The following is a 21,604-nucleotide window of genomic DNA, read 5'->3' as shown; positions in this document are numbered from 1 at the left end:
GGAAAGCCCAGGAGATGAATTCTGCTCTGAAATTGCTATTTGCTGACATAGAAATAGCTGTAAAAATACAAGCAGAGAAAAATACAGCGTAGCAATATATTTTCATTTATTTGGGGGAAAAGTAGTTTTAAAGAAGAATTATAGTCTGTCTTCTGGATGATAAAGCAGTGTAACTAGCATTAAACACAGCTGAAATTTTGTAATGACCAAACCTCAGCTCATCCAAATCCCCAATAGCATTAACTCCCCAGAATTGGGCTGTAAATTTGATTAGCCTCACAACAGATATGAGATACAAATGTTCTTCCTTATACAGTCATATTAAGTGGCTGCAAAAGAAGATGACAAGTCATTGCAGGGCAGCACATCCAACCACTGAAGAGGCAGGAATTCATCTCACCCAGCTCTTCTCCCCATCACGTGCAGCACACAATTGCTCTTTGTTGTCCCAGGTTCCCAAATATGCAGCACTCCGGTGGGGTGTCGCTGTTTGGCCACAGGACAGAAGGGGAGCTGTGTGTGGAAGATGTCACACCATGGCCACACCAGCTCTCAAGGCAGGCATGGTGCGTCTGGGGATCCGAGAGGTCCCAATATACAAGCATCCTGCCAGGCTAGCAGTTGCCCATGGTTTGAAGGGGTTCATTGCCCATGTTTCCAAGAGTGGCATTGCCTGAGACTGCATGTGTGACAGTGTTCTCCACAACAATGTTTTGTTCTGTTTTCGCCTTAATTTATAGCATTTGGAATATGGCTTAATTATGCTGTTCTTATTAGTAATTTATTGTGGCTTTATTGTCATTTATTTCACTAGGTCCTGCTGATAACACATTTCTTTATATTCTGAACCCCTGGTTTTCACTGACATTTGGACAAAGCCCCACTGGGAGTAGATTTCTGAAATGAACCCTGATTCACTGATGAATCACACTACTTCCTAAAAAAAAAAGAAAAATGCTAGAGTGGTTTACTAATTATGCAAACAAATTTCTAACATTGAGAATAAAACCACAGATAAATACAAATGGAAAATAAGAAACAGGTTTACAGTAATGAGGAATGGAAACATGGGAAAAGTAATTCTGAGTTTTGAGATCCAGTATTCCTTTTCACCTTTCAGTTGGATAGTTTATGCAGCAGTCGTTTTATAACTACATATTTGGCCCTGCTAATGATGATTTCACAATGCTCCTTGTGCTGTGTAGCCCAGCTGAGAACCGGCCGATGCTCAGCCATTAGCCAGTTTGTAGAGGGGGCAAATGGGTACTATTCTTTCTTCCTCTTCCTCGGTCTTTTGTAGGACTTGAACACTATGGGCACAGGCTGTGCGTATTGAGGATGAAATCTTCAATATTATTTTAATTAAGTTGCTTTTATTTATATTATAAATTTCATTTTATGGCCTGTTGCCATGAACTACGTAGAGATGGTAACTCATGACTCACTAAGTGGTGAGAGATGTCTCTTTGGGCCTGCTGTCCAGCTGCCTCCTCCAGCAGGGACATTGTGGCTTGGGCCTAAAGGTGCCCATCTTCATGCAGGTGCAAAACGAGACCATTTGCATGTCTGGAGTTCACACACCATCCGTATGTCCACCAGCACAAATGCAGTCTGCTGTATCAACTTGGCCAGTGTGCCACTAGTTGGGCGACTCTGATCTGAAGTGAAAAGTTTTCTCACCAGTTGTCCTGACTTCCCAAACAAAACTGTTGTGCCTCCTGATGGTTTTATGGCTTCACAGGAACTGCTAAAATACACTGGCTCTTCCAACACCTGTTGAAAAGTCCTTATTAAAAGTCCTCACAAGTAATGACAACACAACTCAAGACCCTCTGGCAGAGATGTGACTTAGGAGCCTCTCTGGCAAGAAGTATTTGTCTGTTCTTTCAGATTGGGATCTCAAACTAGCAAGTGAATTTGCCAGACTGTGGTTTTGTTCTTTTATTCAACGTTGTTGTAAGCAATAAAATGTATAGACAAGCTGCCAAATTGCAAAGAACAATGTTATTTCTGTTATTACTGAGAGCAACCTCTAGCAGCTTCCAATCCACAGCTGGCTGTGGGTGCCGCTGGTCCTGCTCATGGTAGGGCAGGCAAGTACTGCTCCTTGCGTCAGCACTCCTGCTTCACACAGGCAGGTGCTGGTGGAGGAGGCCCTGACTCAAGGCAGCCACGCCAAGATGGTAGTTGATTCACAGACCACTCTCTTGGTGGGAATTTACACACCTCCAGCAAAAGCTAGATAGACCTCAAGCATCTTGCAGGTAGTCACCTGTCACCTCCACTCCTTCCCCAAATACAAAACAAAACACACAAAGACAAAGGCTTACAGCTAAATATTTCTCTTTGTCTTCACAGCCAGCATCATCACCAAGCCATGAATTTAGACAGTATTTTAAAGTACTGCACACAGTTACTGCTTTGGCAAAAAAATCATCTTTCCTCAGGCTGCTTCATTCCCTTCCTTCCTCCCCTCACACACATGTGGTAGGGAACCACCGTCTTCACTTCAGCAATATGGAGGACATCATCAACACATGGATCTGGGAATTCTTTCCACAGGAGACACAACCCATTGTGTCTTACATTACTGGGCTTCAACTGATTTCCCCGCTTTCATGACAAAAACAACTCTCGCTGATTCAGCCGCCCCAAAAGAAAGTAGCCACCCTCCCATGACAGGAGGAGGTAAGAGAAGGAGCCTGTACTTCCCAAATCCTCCCAAAGATGTATGTTATTGAGATAGTACTTGCCGTGTTCCAAATGACAATGCCATGACATTCTTGCAGGCAGTCACCATCAGCTGCTTCAGAGGCCAAAACACACCTCACCTTTCCCAACAGCATCAAAACCAACAAATTCATCAAATTTTGCTCCAAGGATTCCTTTTGAGTTCCACCCATAGTCTCCATTTCTATGTAGTTGTGCGGAAATGTTTCTTCAGGCAGGAGGTTGTGGGAAGTTGGAGCAGTGCTGTCAGACTCATCCCTGAGCTATACAGTCACTGTGACAAGGTTTCCCTCAGGCTGCTCCCTAAATTTTTATCAAGAGAAGTTTTGCCTTTTCCCATTCCCCAAGTTGCTCATTTAGTTCTTCTCAAACCTCATTCCAGCCGTGAACAACTTTGCACTCCTTAAACACCAGTAAAGTGTCAGCCTCCCATCTGCACAGACCAAAATCCTTCCAGTTACCCCCCATATAGTTCTTCTCCTTGTCTGAGGAGCTAAAGGTTATATACTTTCTATTCTGAAACTTTTAAAATGGATCTTAGCTCAGCTATACCTCTTTGATACCCGTATGTGTAAAAATAGCAAAGTCCAGGCCTCGATGACCTCCTCTGGATATATTAAGATATTGAAGTTAAGCATATGCAGTAAGTGCTTGCAGGACTGAGACTACAGGGACTTAGCGTGCCATAGCTGCAGTGGTAACTCGCCTTACTAATTTAGAAGGTGCGAATTTAGGATTCAAAGCACAGGCTCTTCTGAAAGTGCAGGGTAAATATTCAAAGCAAAAAAATTTTTTTCATTAGATATTATCCACTAATATTCAGTACTGTTGGCAGTAAGCCAATCAATTGATTTTTGGCTAAAGCAATGTATTTATCCTATCATAAACACTTATCATCAAACAAACAAAAAAGACCAGATTTACTCTGCTTTGCAGACAGCCTGACATCTCGCTCCGGGAATCTCGGTGGTTAATAATGCTGTGCAAACACAACACTCAGATTATGACTGTACCGGGGAAGCTGGTATTCATATTGTTCAATGGCACCATCTTCAGTCAACTGTAGAGCTGATTATTAACTGCTGCTAATAAGAAGTCAAATGTGTCTTGCCAAAGTCAGGGAAAAAATGGTCACAGTGCTACTGAACTTGCATGGTGTGGTGATATAGTCTCAGGAAATGTACTGTTGCAGGAGAACTATCAAGAGTATGGGTCCCCCCAAAAAGAAAAATCTCTGTGCATTTCATCTGCATTAAACTGAGAAGAAAAAAATGTTGCCTGAGAAAAATGTTGATTGCACACTGTCTGTTCTGGGAAAGTCTTTTCTTGGTTTGTTTTTCTTAGAGGGCTAACTGATTTTATTCATTTGTTTGGGAAGTAATTTGTAGATCTAGATTAACGTAAAATTACTTTTTCTGTTTATTCCTTCTTTTTGGAAATAGAGAAGTAGCCAAAGAAGACTGAATCATATAGCATTCTGGCCATATGAGCACTCAGAATGGTCTCACAAATGAAATGCCAGTTCCCAAAGTCTGGAATAAACTTTTGCTGCTTTGAAAATAGTACTCATTGCCCCATGCATTGCCCATGGAAGTTTAATACCATAACTAAATGACTTTTAGTATGTTCATTCTTATCACCTGAAATTCTTCTTGCCACTTTTAGCTCAAACTGAAATTATTGGAACATTTGTTCGTGAGGCAGAATTTTAGAGAATGGTTCTAGTCGTATGTCTACCAAAAATGTATAACTAATTGCCCAGCCAGCTCCTCCCCTTCCTCTTGTTCTTTTCCTCCTGTATGCATGCGTGCTTTCAAAATGAGAATAATATATGTAGGCACCTTGTTCTTACAGTTAAAGCCAAGAGAACAGAATAAATCTGAATCTGAGAGTAGCTTTTTCATCCTTCCCAAGCTGACAAGCATTTAATGGTTTGTGTTTCCTTTTCAGCTGACCCCCTGGTTGGAAGTATTGCCACTCAGTATATGACTAACAGAGCAGAGCATGACAGAATGGCCAGACAGTGGACCAAGCGATATGCCACATAGGAACCTCCTCTAGGATTTGCTGGACCTGTGCAAGCACATTCACTAAGTGCATCAATAGCCCTTCCCTTCATTCTTATTTTTTATTAAATTTTGAACCATTTTGTGACAAAAGGTTGTCCTTACTTTCTTTTTGTTTTTATTTTTATTTTTATTTGTTTGGGGGTTTTTTGTTCTGTTAACTTGAAAGTTGTTTCCCTCAAATGTAGACAGGGAATTTTGGTTATCAGTGCAAAGAATGTTGGATCTGTAATAGTATAGAGCTTTGTCACAAAGCTTTGTATTAATGTGTGTTTTTTTTTCTTTCATGTGGTTTTTGGGAAAACAAACAAATTCAGAATTATATCTCGTTTCTACTTAAATGTAGTGTTTAGGGTTATTTTTTTGTACTGAAGTCTTTAATGGTGGGTGCATGCTACTGGGAACAAGTTTTGTATAAAAGCTTAAAATCAAGAATCACTGTGCATTACTAAGACTGTGTTTATCACTAGCCTTCCGTTTCCCACACAAAAGGCTATTGCGTTGAACAAATTAATATGTATTTTGATTTACTTAAAAGAAAAGTGCTTGTAAATTTCTTAGGGACCTGCCACTTTTGACTGTGGATCAGTTGATGTACACTTGTATTATTAAAGCACTCAATAAAACACTGTGGCTGATAAATGCGCTTTTTGCAAGACGGTGCTTTTGCCTTTGTGCAGTATAGGCTGCCTAGTCCTCACATAATACAACTACAGGTTAAGCAGCTATTTTTAGACCTAGATTATTCATTTGTTCTTAACAATACATTTCTTAACTTAGAATTCTTCGTTGTGTAGATCTTTCATATACAAACATCTTCCAAATTTTAAGGCCATTCTTTCACATGCTGGTGCTCAGCTCAGCTATTCTGAAGCCTCTTGCTGAATCTTTTTTACTATAGCTTCACCATATCCATCTTGTTACTTTTGAAATGGTTGGCTATAAAAATAGCCTTGCAATGGAAGCAGAATATTGATGACGATTTTATACAGCGGGCCTCATTTTGCCTTTCTCCAAGCTCTTTAATTGTAAAAGCAACTGTTATTTAAAAAAAATAAATGAAGGTTTTCGATGGGAAAATTGAGCCCATTGCACCAATCATTCCCAGCTCATTCAATGGCAAGGGTATTTCTATTCAGATTTGACCTTCAAGCTAATTTTAGATATGCAGCCATAGAAGGAAAACTTCTTCTTGGCTAAGGAAATGTGTGGGTGTTGTGATTTAGAAAATATATACTGTGATGCTGATATCTAAATGTTCTTTGTGTTGCAATGGCATCCTGGAAAATCCCTGTCTCATATAATTAAATGTTACAGATGCCATATAAAGTGCTTGGCTGCCCTCTCCCTCTCTCTCTTCCTCTTACATTTAAGGAAGAACTTACCTTAAGGATGATACGTTTCAATAGGAACACCATAAACTTACATGGAAACCCAGTCCCATTGCATGCCAACCCAACTTTGACTGTCCTGAAAACTAAAGGAGTCAAGGTGACAGCACGGTTCCCCTACACCAACCACCATGCGGCTCAGCACGGCCAGGCTGTTCTGCTTTTCCCTCAGCCATTTGCTAGTAGTTGAAGAGCTGCGCATCTTGAATCTACGGGTGAATTATCCTCTGTATGAATAGAAGCTGAATTTTATTGTAGGTAGTGTATTATTTTTCTTGAAGAAATAATCAGTCTGTTTTGATCAAAGCAAACGGAGAGTCTTCTGGTGTCTGCAGAAGCCAACTGCTTACAAGCCCAGCCAGGCCAACAAATCCCAGATACAGATGTGAAAGAGTAATAACAATTTAAAAACAAAACAAAACCCAGAAGACAGACTTCTCTGATCTAGAACACCTTCTCAGGACAACTGCTGTATGTGCTTTCCTTGGAAGTTGCTTTCACCATCCAACTCACCACGAAGTGCCTCCAGGTCTGAAGGGAACCTTCCTGCTGTAAAAATACAACAAAGGAGCAAAAAGATTAAAAGGACAACTGCATCTTGCTCAGTAGAGTAACAGCATTACTTCTCCTGTTATCCCATCTGCTAAAGAGATTCGTGCCATGAAAGACCTGTATCCCCTGAGACAGCAATTAATGGCCAATTTCAGGTTTCTTATGAATTACTTAAGCGTCTGCTGCTCTGAAGGCTTTATTTACACCCAGCTGAATAGAATGCAGTAATTTCCAAGGTACATTTTAAACATGTTTCACAAAGAAATGTTCCTACTATCATCTATTATTTTGCCAAAATGTAAAGAAGACATTGTAAACAGAAGAGCCAATTGTACCTCTAATGAAGATGTAACTGAAAGACTGCTGAGGTACGTTGGAAGGGGAATCACAGAATGCTTAATAAATGTCTGTTCTCAGTCCGTCAGCTCCAGCTCACCTTCCTTGCTGATCAAAAGCTGCACAATTCAAGTTTGCAGGTAAGTTGCCCTCTGTGTGAAGCTGAACAGTGTCTTTGTCATAGATAATATAAAACTACTGCCTTAAGAACTGTGGGGATCTCAAAGAAATAATCAGAAAGGATCAACCCATGTTGATTAAAGCAGATGCAGAGTCTTCTGGCGTCTGCAGGAGCCAAATGTTTGCAAGTCTGGCCATAAAACATTCTCCTCTATTTGCAAATCTGCTCTATTTGCCTCCCAAGTAATTCTTTTTCTTCATCTGCTAAACCTGGGGAATATGCAGCATTATTGGAAACCTGCTGTTGTCGCTGAGGAGAAATGAGCCATCCCCAACAGAATTCAGTCTGCCACCAGAGCCTCACTGAAAAAAAAATATATTGGCATAGAGTCTTTTTCATCTATTTTCTTTCTACCTCTAGAAAATACTGCATATTATTCTGTCCTGCCTTTGTTTTCAGATGCTCTGCAAATTTAGCTGATTCCTGCTTCCTCTTTTATGCCACATCATCTTCTTTCTAACTTCTTTAGATGAAGTCCACATGCTGCCCTCTTGTAACTGGGTATGAAGATCATTCAGATGACTCACACAAAGTAAAACATAGTCAATAGTATACAGTTGTCTAAAACTGTCCTTTAAAGGCATCTTACAGCTTTTCTGACTTCGGCTGCAATATCCGGTAAAGCAGCATTGACTTTCCTGTAAGCCCTGCTAAATGTCACTGTCCCACACCCTTTGAGTACAACTCAGATGAAGCAGAAATCAGGGACCTCTCCAAACTGTAAGTCCTCATTCACTAATTATTGAGGTGGTTTTCACAACCCTGTGTCCTACTGACCAGCTGATTTCCCTTTCCAGAACATAACAGAATAACATAGCTCAAATTAAGGTACCCCAAAACATCCTGTATTTACAGAGACAGCATTTGCAGAGGCTGCTCCAGGAGCGAGTTTTAGCAGCTCATAACATTTTGATTGCATGCATTGTGGGTGATTGCATCCAAATGGTTACAATCCACTAAAAACAGCTGCTGTGCGTTGCATAAAGCAGGAATAATTCCTGTTCAAAGACCTTGCTTCAGGTTTTCATGCTGTGTGCTGCAGGTAGGCTTCCTACCCGTGCTCCTCCCAGAACAGGGAGTGCCCCGGGCCCAGCGCGTGCTCTGGGTGCAGTGCGTGCTCCCAGTTGCTATTTCAGCCTGCTGTTACAGCACACAACCCTCTCACTGGCTGTCTTATCTCTGTCATTAATCCCTCTGACTCGCTCCTCTTTCTCATGCACCCTCTCCTCCCTGGCTGCTTTATTCTGCTTGACTGATTCATTACTCTCAGCTGAAAGGCCACCCAAGATACTGATCCCAGTTCAACAGTTCTTCCCAAAGTTGCCCAAGCATTAAAATTTCCTTCTCCCCCAAAGACCTAACTAGGATGTGCCCCAGGCCCCCTCTGCTCCCTCTTGCCTGAGGCAGTGCCTTCTGGAGCAGCAAAAGCAAACACAGCTCCACTGGAGGATGGAGATGCCCTGTGATGGTTCAGACCGTGCAGCAGCTCCCAGCTACTCCAGCCCCAGCATTGTACTGGGGTCCCTTTTCTCCTTCCCAGTTCTCAGAAATTTCTCTGTGAAGTCAGACACCTTCCCCCAGGCTCAATGCACTTTTCTGTGTTTTGCTTTGGGTACATTAGAACAAGGACTCAGTAAAAATTCTGGCACCTCCCAATTCCAACTGGCCAGCCTTGGCAGCCGTGGTTCCTGCGGGGCCAGCTCTACCTGCTGGTTTTCTATCCCGGGTTGCTCTTTCTCCTCACCTCCTTCTCATTTCCTTTCATTTCTACTCCTATCCTTTTTTTCCACAACTGTACTAAATCTTAAAACATCCTTCTCTGCCCCGTCACAGCACTGTTCTTGCCCCAGTGCTAACGAGACCATGTCACGTAACACTGGGCCTCCCAGAGCTGCTTGAAATCCCCAGATTTTTGAGTCTCAGAAGCAAGAAGAAGCTTTGTATGAATTAAGTGCTTCCTCATTGTGCCACGCCTGGCACTGGCTATAAACTAAATCACTTCTCCCACACATGTCATTAGCAGTAATGAAATCCGTGCTGCCCTGCCTTCTTAGCATGACATCCAAATGCAAATGCATTTCCTCAGCTCAAATGATCTGCAGAGCTAGTGCAGGGCTGCCTGGGATGCCTTCAGCAGCCTCTCTCAGGTCACAACTGGTATATATTTGGGAACTACCAGTAACCAGGAAGAGTTTTATGACACCTTTAAATCCATCATTCTGCTCCCTAATTCCATCATGAACTTTAATAGGGAGCTGCAGCACTTCAGGATGATGAAAAGGGCAAAGCAAAGCATCCCTTTCATGTCTACTTTGATTGTGAAAGAAGATGGTCATGGGCTAATGGAAGGCTGAAATAAAGACAAGGCTACTAAGCCATCCTAATCCCTTGCCAGTCCTAAATTAGGAAAAAAAAAAAAAAAAAGATTAAGTAAAAGCTGTATTTTGTTCTACAGGTTTTGGAGCACCGAATTAAAAAAAAAAAAAAAAAAAAAAAAGAGACACCACTGTCACAGTTGTCCCAGTAGTCAGCAAGGTCAGCAAGATCACGCATTTCTGGAGAGACTTTCCATGGACGTGCTTCCACCAGGAAGAGCTTCCCCACAGCCCCATCTCCTTCGCCTCTGTCCAGCTGCACACAGGGTCCCCCCCTCGGCAGTCCCTTGGGAAACAAGGGCTGGAAACACGCACCTCAGGTCACTCATTGTCACAGCTCCTCAAATACACTCATTCACAACAGGCATTTGTTGCTGCAGAATCAGTGCTAGGGTCCCCTTTTGTGTCGCTGAGGACCTTGGGGTCAAGAAAAACAAAGGGTCACACTTCAGCTTCTGTGAAATGCCTCTTTTCTTTGCAGTTGACTCATACCCTTTGTAAGCCCCTGAAGGGAGTCTCTTAGTGTGAATGGAGCTCCTACCATACAGATTTCAATGCAGCCCCCCCCTCCTTTCTCTGCTTGTCATAAACAGGCACAGAAAGTGCCTTGGCCCACTGCGCTTCGGAAACACCTTGCCTGTAGCAAAGTCTAACTGCGCTTTTGCCCATCTTCTAACTGTTCCCATTTGCGTTTCATAGACACATCCCAATTATAAGAGCCTTTCTCTAGCAAGCACTCCTCAGCACCATTGACCTGCAAAAATATCCCTTCCTTCTTCCTTTGGACCATATGCAAGCTGCTTGCCTTCTACATCAGTCATCCCTGCTTCTCTTCTGCTGTTCCCCAGCTCCTAAATCTTCTTCACTTGAGCTTCAGCAACACAAACCCCTTGCTAAGGCCACCAACACACCAAACACCGAAGTCACCTCTGCTTCAGGCTCCTTGCATCCCACTGCTGTCTCACCACCGTGTGCGGACATCTCACTGAGGAAGGGAAAGCTGAAGCCAGCACATGAGTTTGCTGCCATCCACACAAAAAAAAAAAAAAGGAAAGAAAACCTACTTTAAGCTCAGTGGTGTGAAAGATCAGGCACTGCTCTTGCTGCTCAGTGGTTGCACAGAGGCACAAATGCTGTCTCCAGATATCCTGTCTTCCAAGTTCACAGCAGCACTGTCCATTGCACTTGTCAGAGGAGTTTTGTAAGTAGTAACAAAATGGATTGTATTAAATGCCCTACATGTTGCTTATCTAATAAATACAAAGAAACTTTCAAAAAAAATAAAAAATAAATCTGTGTGCAGAGGGAACTTCATCATCTTTTATGCAGGAATATAATTGTGTGAATTAAAAAGTCTCTACTGTTTCCTGTTCTGCTTTATTATTTATTGTCCATGCACTACCTCTTGTTGCAGTGTTAGAAGAAAATCTTCCTGAAATCTACTTAGAATTTAAATCCTTATTGCAAAGCAGCAAAGAATAATCAAAACACCCTCTGTCATATCAAAGTAATCTAATCAGAGAAGCTCGTGGAATTATTTATATACATACGTTCTTATGATAATTCAATAATTGATACGCTTAAAGAAATAATCTCATTTTCTTCTATTTCAGAATATACATCATGAAATACTATATTTCATTACTGTGTAAATTTGCTGCTTTATCTATTTAAAATAAATACAGATTTGAATAACTTCAATAAAAAGTTTTCTAGTGGAACAAGATGTTGCTACTTGTGCAGCGTAGTACTATGTGGACTTACTTGTCTTAAAAAATTTAATTCTATTTCTAATGTTTTCCTCTCAATTTGTATAAAAGATTGGGAAAGTCTGCAAGCAAAAAATGACAGCTGGCACTTGAGTTCTGCTAATGTCCTGGCTATTGCTGCTATGTGTAATAACTACATCTTATTTTTCAGGTGGTGGCACTGAGACTCTAGAGGCAGAGAACATGGGATGTAGTCAAAGCCCAAGAGGAAATTAAAAGTAAAATAATTACAGAAATACACACTGGGCTTATGTGCTACCCATATCCTCCAGTCATCTATACATCCTGCAGCATCCCCCCTTAGGGCAAGACAAACCCTGCTAGCTGCAGGATATTGAACTGTTTTAGCAAAACGTATCACAATTTACTTCTTCCAGGTCTGATAGCTTTGCATGGCTCTTGCTCGCGTACCAGGCCCATGGCTGTGACCAGAAACATGAAGACCCAATCCCACGAATACTAGGGGTGTCCCTTGGCAGGGCACCTCCGTGTGCCCCTGCAGAAACCTCAGTTCCTGGGGCTGCAGGGATCAGCCCTGCTCGCCTTCCTCCTGCCAACCAGCACTGCAGCTGAGACCCTGGGTTTTCAGAGCTACCATGTGGCTCTGTGACCAAAAAGAAACCTGGAGTAGTCCACTACATGCTGATGGCTAATGAAGATTTTCCTACCCTGGTAAATATAAAATGCCTGGCCAGGAATAAATTGTCCTGGTCTTGACGTTTTTATAAGCAGTCACTTTGGCTGAGTGTCTGGAAAATTACTGAAGTCTCTGGCATGTTCAAATTCAACATAACAGAATCAGAAGGATTTTTCCAGAATTTTGAGACCACGCATAAAGACAAAATTGCCAGTACGTAATGCTCTCCTATAAGATATTTCTTCACATAAGGACAAGTCAATCTCCCCTCTGTCCCAGCAGTACCACGTAACATTCACAGTGCAGCTTTAGCAATCGCCATCCTGGAGAATCACTGTTAAGAAACTGTTGGTGGTTGGTTTGGGTGTAAAGAGGGATTTTTTTGTCTTTTTAAAAAAAAAAAAAATAGCATACACTACCTTTGTGCATGGTGCATTCTTTCCTTTTCTTTTCCCACCTGCTCTGCCTCCCCCCACTCTGGCAATGAAGGGACCATTGGGCTGAGTCTGGGCATCCGTGCTACATGCACCTGGATCTAGATGTGACTTCTTGGAGAACAAGGAAGTTTCTTCTCTCCAGATCCTGCCAAAAATGTGTAACCACTGCAGCTGTGAGACGTGACTTAAAATTCTGTTCTCAGGCTGCCTGGTGTTTCCTCAGTCCTCCTGAGAGCATAAATAAATATGTCCATGTATGTGATACATGTGTATTGATGCATGTTGTATATATACATATGTGTGCCCACTTTGAACACACACTGGTGCCTCTAGGACCAACGAGGGGTTCAGCCCCAAGAGCACCCAACAGCGTGATGGTAGGTGCAAGGAGGGGGACAGCACTGCAGGAAGTAAAACAAAGAAAACATTAACAGGAACTGATGAGGAGGTATATAGTAATAAAACTTTTTTTGGGGGGGTGGGGGGGGGGGGAGAAAATTAGGATCAAAATGTCACCCAAGAGTAGTAAAGAAATGTCCCAAAGTACAGCACCCCTGTCCAGGCAAAAGGAACAAGCCACTTCCACGGGACACAAGGTACATCGCCCTGAAATTTATGGACTCACCTTGCTCCATGGAGAGAGATGCTAATACTCAACCTAATTAGAATTATTAAAATTTTTACAAACATTAAAAATCTGCTAAAGCAAAATCATTTCCCATACTGAACTACTTTGCACTATAATTTGTCTTTCAAAGACCTGTTCATCCAAATGAGCATTCCCCCTCCCAGAAAGCAGCAAAGCCCACCATGAGGCTGTTCACCAAAGCAGGTTTGTGTTCAGAGGATTGCTCTCCTTCGTCTGTCTCCTGTTGCCTTTGTAATGGTCCGACCATTGGGTGAGTGGCGTTTTCACCCTTATGTAGAGAAGGGGAAAAAAATAATAATCTCCAGATCTTTATTAAATCATTTGAGGAATGTAAGATATATTCAATTCAATAATTCTCCGGGGAAGTGGTAAGGTGATAGTGCCTGGTTGAGATGGCTTCCCCCACGCCCTAGGGCAGCTCCCACACTGCTCCACCACCTGAGCAGGATGGACAGACCACAAGACCCGGGCAGAGGTCTCAGTCGACCTGCTGTGTGGTTACAGGCATGCACCGTGAGCCACACACATCTCATAGATCAGTGCAACCACTCTCCGTCCACCAAGCTGAGCGCATGGAGACTTCTTTTCAGAATTAAGACCTTTTATATGGTAGGTAGCTTTGTCTGGGAGGAAGAAATCAGCATTATTTTCTATTAAAACTAATGTAAAACTCACAGAAATAAAAAATAATAATAATAAAAAAAAAGGATAAATGGCTGTTTATCTTATCACTAGTCCTCCCAATATTTATGCATGGAAATGTATTTCATTTGTGTATATGAGATCTCACTAATGTATCTGCTACAGTTGGCCAAATAACTTTTCTCTAGGATATTGTTTTTCCTTCATACTTATTTGTTTTTAAAGTACTTTACTTCTTAAAGTGCCTGCCCTCAGTAGGGGTCTGCTTTAATTTCACAGAAGTACTTACAAACAGTCCTCCACGGGTTTGCCACTCAAATGCCGCAGCACTGAAAAATCTAAATATAAAACACAGCATAAACCTAAAAGTAATTGCCTTACAGGAATTGATGTTTATTGTCTCAGCTGACAGAAAAAGAAAAAAAAAAAAAAAAGAAGAAGCCAAAAGCACACGGAAAAGTAAATGGAATGAAGTGCCAGTAAGCTGAGGTGCCATTAGCAGCATAAGGCTGCTGTTCACCACGCGCTGTGTTCGGCTGGACCCTAGCACACAGGGCAGGTCCCCTCTGGCCGCCGAGGTGACACATGCCCTGTGGCGATGCCACCACAGCCTTCAGCGTGCGGTGACGTCCCCCTGTGCTGGCCGCTGACCAGGAGCCAAGGGGGCCGGGCGCTGGAGCTGCAGTTGGAGCCAGGGCGAGCAGGCCTCTTACGTTAGGTTGTGGAAGGCTGCCTAATAGAGCAGTGCCTTTCTGTTTATTGGAGTTTGGCTGTAGGCAGCTCTTTTTTATTTTTAGACTCGCTCTCTGAACTTAATGCATGCCGCTTCTTCGTGATTTGGCTCCAGTAACACCAGCGTATTCTAGGCCTGTATTTAGGTGCCGGTGTCACCTGCAAGCATCAGGCCGCGTTAGAGGGACGCCCTCTGCCAGGCCCGAGCCCACCGGCCCTCCCCACAGCCCCGCTCCCTCTGCCTCTGTTCTTCCCCACCCAGCTCTGCCAGCAGTTGGGCTTACTGCTCCCTCTCAGCCTCGTCTGCCCCTCATGTGGTGGAGAGGAAAAACATAAAAGAGAAAGGGTTATAAATCCTTCAGTGTACGAAACTTTTTGCAAAGTGAAAAGCTGTTTTGTTCCAGCAACCGAAGCCTTGGGAGGTGCCCCAGTGCTCAGATGACAGTTGATAAAACTGTAGGATGTATTTTCTGTTTCAGGTGAAAGCTGACAGTAAATGGGAGGGATTTATGTGCAGCTAAAAGGACAGAAAGTGTGAGAGACCTCTAAAGCACCGGGGCTCTTAAATGTGAATTAGAAGGGAGATTGCCATGGTGAGATAATGGTGGCCTTGAATCAGCTTCTGTTGTGGTGTAAAGGAACCCCTGCCCGGACACTTCTCACTCAGTTAGGGTGACCACCTTAATGGACTCTGTGCAGGAACCGTCCTGTAACAACTGTGGTTTTCTGCTCTCTTCCCTGTAGGTAATACTAAACTCTCTTACGGGGTTCCAAAAAATAAAGCAAGTTGCTTACACAGCCATGGCTTCCATCCCAGCTGTGGAGGGATATACTTTCTTAATGTTAAATATATACATATATATATTTATTATTTTTTACAGGAGTGAAAAAAGGTGAAATGCTTTAGATAAAACCAGAAGGTGGTTTCTCCATGAACTTGTGGCATCCAGTGAGAGCTTCCAGGCCAAGCAGCAAAACTCGAAGCAAAGCAAATAACAATGTAGTATTAAAACAAAACATGTCACACAGCTTGAATAGGTGATGTTACCTACCCAGCCTGTTTACAACGCTGAAATGCCTGTAGGTGATAGCTCTGTCTTGGAGGAACTGATTCATTACCATTCTTTCTCTCTCCATATGCTGTTTCCACAATGAATCAGGCATTGCTCAAAACTATACTGCATTCAGAGCTGCTGAGAATTAGCTGAAGTTGATTAAAAGAGCAACTTTGGAGAGTTTAACTTTACTTGTGATAAAGTCTAAGCTATTTTTGCTATTTTTTTGAGACATAAGCTGGGGAGAGAGGGAGCTGATCTTTATAAATCTTACGGTTTTCAGCATAACCCCAGCTAGTTCAGATCTAACTTGGCCTTTCAATGGCTGACCTCTTGAGTTTTACTGCTACGTGAATTGGTGGGGAGAACTGGAAAGTGGCCCTGATGTTAAGCAGTGAGCCTCATCATCCTTTGGGCTATTCACTGACAGGCTCTTTGTGAAAATCAAGATGAAGTTCCTGGGAGGCTGAGGCTATCAGCTCTCCACGTCTTCCAAAACACACCCTTGGCCCAGAACAACTGGCTCAGTGGGAGATCTTCTAGAGCCAAGAATTAAACCTCAGTTTCCAGTCCCTTACACACGACATGGATTTTCCTATCAAAAGGCTTACTTCTGTCTATTCAGTATGGGCTCCTAGCTTACTCAATGATAAGCAACAATTTTCTTCCAGTTTAATTAAAACACTTTTGTCTGCTAGGATGCCAATGAAACCTATCTTAATTGTACTGCCAGTCACAGCTCTTTTGCCCTGTAGGCACGGTGGTCAGGCTGAATTTCTAAACAAGAAAAAAACTGATGAGAACAAGTCCTGAAGATGTTTCATCAGTTTATAAAGTGTGTGAGAATGGAGAGAAAAAAATAATAATAATGCAAAGGTAATACGTCCTGAAAAGGGAAAAAGATCAGCAATTCTTTCCCCAGCCTCCAGTCTCTTGCAGAAGGGAGCTTGACTCTGGCTTGGGATCAGCCTTGCAGGAATCCTCTCTCATCTCTCTCCTCTCTCTTTCATCTTGCTCCAGCACTGCTGAGCAGCCCTGCTCTGGCCTGTTAATTCTGGTTCTCCCTCCTTTTTCCGAGCCACTTTGTGCAATACTCTCGTTTGGGGCATGCAAGAACGCTTTTTGTTCTTTTAGCTGTTCCACAAGATTACTTGTCTTTTGTTCTGTGTCATGCAACAAACCCATTGGTTTAGCGTCTCCTCGATAAGCAATTTGCTTTTCCACACATTTCTGGAATATTTCACAGAATTGATTTGCCTGAAGATGACTTACCAGGGCCCTGCTAAGTTTGCTTGTTCTGGCGGAGCACACCACTTCCTTTGCTCATTTCCTCTCCTTTACCACATTGTCACAGGTTGTAATATATGATAATGCACATGAGGCATCATTGCTATTTATAGGTACAGACAGCTACATGTGAGGTGTGGAAGATACAGTGCTACATAATGTATGTAGAAAAATTCTTTACAGATGAACACTTATCCTCATATTTAAAAGACTTTCTATGTCATCAAGCACTGGCATGTGAGTGAAGGGTATCCTGTGGAAATGTCAGTTATCTTCAGGCTGTGTGGTTTTGCTTTGCTTTTTTTTTTTTCGTTTCTTTGTATTAGGTTCTGGTACTCTGAAATTCCTTTAAACTGACCTTCTTGAAAGATCTGACTTAATCCTTGGCCTCCTCATCCTACACCAGGGCTAGCAGAATTGCCCCGTAGGATGCCGCTGTGTAACCAGGGCTGCCGGATCCTGTGCAGAGGAGCGCGGCTGCTCAGCCCTCGCTGCAGCGGGTGGCTTGCTCTCTTCAGTGCAAAGCTTTGTCTCCAGTTCTGTAGCCCGGGCCTGAGGGTAACAGGGACTCAAATGTGTACAGAAGCCTGAGGGTAGCGCTTGACAACAGCACTTAGCTGATCTAATGGCTCCCTGGTGTTGAAAGCGAGCAGTCCGCACCGCCAGCCATGCATTGCCGTGCTGGTAAAGGCTCTTGCTGAGCTGCATAAGTTTCCTGACCTTGCAGAAACCAAGCCTGTGTGTGTGTGCATGTGGAGGGAGGATGGTCAGGCTAGGCTTTGGATAATTCATCAAGGGCTGGGATTAAGTGGCTTAGCTGGAGGTAGAGGCAGCGGGACCACAGCAACGAGCTGCCAGCTTCCTGAACGCAGCTCTGAAGGGCATGTCTTCACCATCCCACCCTGCCGCAAGCCTGCCGTTCCACCCCTGCCTTCACACCGGCTCCGGCGTGTATCTGACCTCGTGACGAGTCACATCAGTGTGCTAAATTCATAGAGGAGGGCTGGTTTTTTTGGGTGTCAAGGGTGTGCGTTCCCAAATGGCTCAGAGCAGGGCGAGACAAGCACGAGAGCTGGCGCAAAGAGGGAGACGGGGAATGTGCATCCAGGGCTGGGAAGGCGGGTGGGATTGCAGCAGACAGCAATTAAATTGGTTTAAGCTGTTGTTTTGTGGCAGCCTGAGCCAATTTTAGGGGTGGCTTAAGCACAAGTGTAAGGATACAGTTAAGTGCTCTCCCAAATGAAAGCATTTTCCACAGCAAGTCTAAATAGGAGCATTGTGTGGCTGTTTTTCTTGATTTTACAAATACTCACATGGAGAATTTTTTAATGTTGCATGCATTCATAGCCAAGGAGGCAGCTCCTTAAGAACTGCATCCCTGTATCTGCTCATCACTGCGATGGCTGTGGGAGCAGTGCCTCTTGTCAAGAGAGGTTTCTGCTAAAGACCTCCCGTTGCCTCCCCTTTGGAGCAGGACAATCCCAGTATGGAGGATGCGTCTTCTGGAGAGCAGAAGCAAAATTTTCTCTGACAAACATTTATCAGCAATATTTTTTGGCACTAGCCTTTCTCTGTTGCTTCCCCCTTGTCCTTCCCCCGTTGCTTCCCCCTATGTTCCCCCTTGTCCTAGAAAGGAGGACTCATTCCCTAACTGTACCACCTGCCCTCTGCAGAGCCTGGGGCAGGTCGCCTGTGATAGCAGCCCTGGGCTGTGTGCACCAGCTGATGCTCGAAACACAGCACCCTTCTGCAGCTCTGCCTTGGCCCTTGGAGCCTGCCTGGCTGCTGTAATCTCTGAAGCCCAGCATCAGGGTCCCCTCTTATCTCTCATGCCAGTGTGAGTTGATCTCCGGAGGGATCTGCACATGAATGGCCACAGATGGGAAAAGTGGGTAGGGATACAGGCTTCCTTTGTGCCTGTCACTACCAGAAGTGCCATTAAGGAGCATGCCAAGGCCTTAATGAAGCAGCGCCGGGTACTTTTTCCCTGTTGCTGGAGCAAGCCAAAGGGGATGGGAGCATGATGCCTCGTGTTGTTTCAGCCAGGGTCTCCATCCAAATGGCAGCTGTTCTGTTCTTACACAGTGGTCCAAAAACAGTGGAAATGGCCTCAGCAGCCTGTCAGGTCATTTCATCTAGGAATCTTCTGGCCCACAAAAGCTGCTAAGCATAATTACGGTGTCCCCAAACCAAACATTAATAAAGGAACTGTCAGTATCTGAGGCACTTCATTTAGGGGCTGATTGAAAAACAAAATCCAAAAACATCAGTGGGAATGCTTTGTTGCTTTTAGCATGTTTTGCATCAGCCCATGGAGCCCAGGTGTTGCCATGTGTTGTGCAAAGTCTGTGCATGATTTCAGAGCTCCATGCAGCAGCAACGCACAGGGAAACCTGGAGTATTTGGGTGTCTAACTACAGCTGGAGGAAAGCAGCGTTACAGGAATGAAAGCAATCCTTTCCCTGACTATTCACAAATATATGCCATACACGTCTCCTTTTGGTACACTGTAGCTGATCACATCAAGCTGTAATGAGGGGCTGCAGGGACAGAGAAGTAACCCGTGCAGTTGCATGGGATCTCACCCTACAGCTCATTATATCGAGGTTGTGCAAAGTGTGCTGTGTTGGCACCACGGGGATACTCAGGTCTGGATTCACTCTTCACCCTGTTTTCCCTATGGCAGCTGCGGATAGGCTATTGATCTTTCTTCTCATTAATCAGAATAATTTTGAAGAAAAAAGGGAGGGGGGGCTCATTTCCTATCCATTCTTCCCCTTAGTTCTTTAATTTACAAACATCTTTATTTTGAGCTTTTCCTGTTTCCTGCCTCCTTTATGAGGCACCATTCAATGACTGCTGCTTATTTGGTAGTGCCCTGTGACTCACAAAGTGACGGGAGTTCTGCTTTGCAAAGCGTTAAGACGGGAGTAAAAGAGGAGAGAGGAGGGTCCTGCTTTTGAACGGGACTTGCTGTGCTGAAACTTGACCAAACTGCTGGTAAATGGATTCAGTTGTTTGGGGTGGGGTGGGAAACATGCAAGGTTTCAGTCGTCTTTGGGGTTTCCATTTTTAAATGCAAATAAATGCGTCTAGCTGGGGAATATATACTTCTCCCTTTACTCCAGCTTCAGAATATTTAACTACGTTCACATCCTCACTGTTCAGCAATAAAATGGTATTATCCTCACTTCATTTCTTACCCCCAGAAAAGGAGAGAAGGCAAGAAAGGCACAGGACTAGCAGAACCCAGGCCCAAGGCAAGAGGTTTATGATGTTGCCAGAGCAGATGGAAGCTCTGTGTCTAAGCAAACTGCAGCAAATCTGTGTGCTGAATGGAGAATTTTCTACTTTGCCAGAAAAAAAATGTGAAACAGAGAGGCCTGCCTTCTACTTCGCATTTCATGGACTGAATCAAAGACACATGGAAGAACCCCCATCTCCTTTGGATCCAGGATTTGTACTTATTTCATACCGATAGGAATCACATCCAGTTATTCAGCTAAATGGTTTGGGCTCCCAGTGACCTTGCAAAGAAGCTCACAGGTTGCACAGGTGGAGGAACAACTGAAGCACAGAACGGGCTTTGGGTATGAGAAAGCCACTGAGCAGCTTGGAATTGCAGGCACCGAGGGGCTTTGGAGGGGCTGTGGCAGCCTAATGTTTAAATAACTGTTTAAACTGGTTGGAATAACAGTTAGACATGAAAAGATTAAAGCTCCTTTTGTTTTTCAACGCCCCTAGAGATGATGGCTGAGCAGGTGTGCTGTGGCTTAGGCACTGAGACCGTTGCTCTGAGTATGGGTTTGCATTTCGAGCCCACCATCCAAGGATGGAGACTTCCCACTGGGCTGGTATTATTTTGGCTTGTTTCATTTTTTTCCTCGAGTTCTCTTTTTTTTTTCCCTCACCCTTTTAAAGATCTTTTCTGAAATTAAAATAATTGCTTCCTTTTTATGCAAATCGAGTGAGAGACTGGAATGAATTGCTGCTTTTCATGCTGTAGTAGGCTAGGTGTGTGCAAGCACCAGTTAGTGAACTCCGTAATGTGATACAATGTTGTGGGCTTTTTTTATATATACAATACAAAATACAAAGAGAAGAGTGACTATGCCTGTTTCAGGTTTGTTTGGAGTCTTCTCTGAGTTGTTTCTTTATTAAGCAGTGAGTCACAAGGTGCAACATGTGCGTTGTGACTCTTGATGGGCAAAACCTTTATCTTATCACCACATGCTTTCAGTGACATTCCCAGTATTTCTAAAATAACCAGTATGGTATTAAACACAGAGCACAAAGCAGAAAGGGAGTGTGTTATTTATGAGGAAGTTGTCAAGCTATTCGCTGCTGTAATATTGACGAGGCTTCTTGGGCAGCTCACGTTAGGATAGCACGATAGGAAATGAAAACTTTCTTATGGCTCTGAAGTCAGCGCTTGGGGAATGTGATTTTAAATTGCTCAGCACCTATCCAGAGGAAACCAAAAGGATGCTGCCAGGAAGCAGGTGTTGCATCTAGCTCTCAAACTATGTAGCACGTTTGTAAGGCACTGCTGAGGTCACAGGTGCTATTAGGAGGTGGTGGGTAGCTGTGTGCTCTTGATTCCCTTTATCAAAAGGGATTTGGGTTTATTGCAGAAGTTCTGACAGCTCAGCGGTGCTCACTGCCTTATTGTGCCTACTGCAAAAGGTCAGCAGGTTCTGGCTCAGGCAAATGCTTTTCTGCCAGAGTCCTCCTGACAATAAACTATAAATGTTTTGTCTGTCGT

General features: G+C 43.5%; 1 protein-coding gene and 1 long non-coding RNA gene across 5 annotated transcripts in view; one reads left to right on the top strand and one right to left on the bottom strand.

The window, feature by feature from the left end:
* Positions 1–5,438, top strand: part of UBE2E2 (ubiquitin conjugating enzyme E2 E2) — a 213,046-nt gene extending 207,608 nt beyond the window's left edge. For all 3 annotated transcript variants that reach the window (XM_083825085.1, XM_083825084.1, XM_083825086.1), the window contains exon 6: positions 4,681–5,438. In XM_083825085.1, the coding sequence (XP_083681211.1) occupies positions 4,681–4,778 (98 nt within the window). In that variant the 3' untranslated portion in view covers positions 4,779–5,438. The remainder of the gene's footprint in view (positions 1–4,680) is intronic.
* Positions 5,439–6,407: 969 nt separating this feature from the next.
* LOC310894667 lies at positions 6,408–12,833 on the bottom strand. Of its 2 annotated transcripts, none has more exons than XR_014580080.1 (2): positions 7,075–12,833; positions 6,408–6,736 (listed from the first exon to the last, which is right to left on the bottom strand). It is a non-coding gene; the product is annotated as an uncharacterized lncRNA (long non-coding RNA). The 2 variants fall into 2 exon arrangements; XR_014580081.1 differs by having other exon boundaries at positions 6,408–6,733.
* Positions 12,834–21,604: the final 8,771 nt, after the last annotated feature.

Source organism: Anser anser, assembly GCF_964211835.1.
Source record: "Anser anser genome assembly, chromosome: 2".
NCBI classification, from domain to species: Eukaryota; Metazoa; Chordata; class Aves; order Anseriformes; family Anatidae; genus Anser; species Anser anser.
This window is presented reverse-complemented; position numbering and strand designations above follow the sequence as displayed.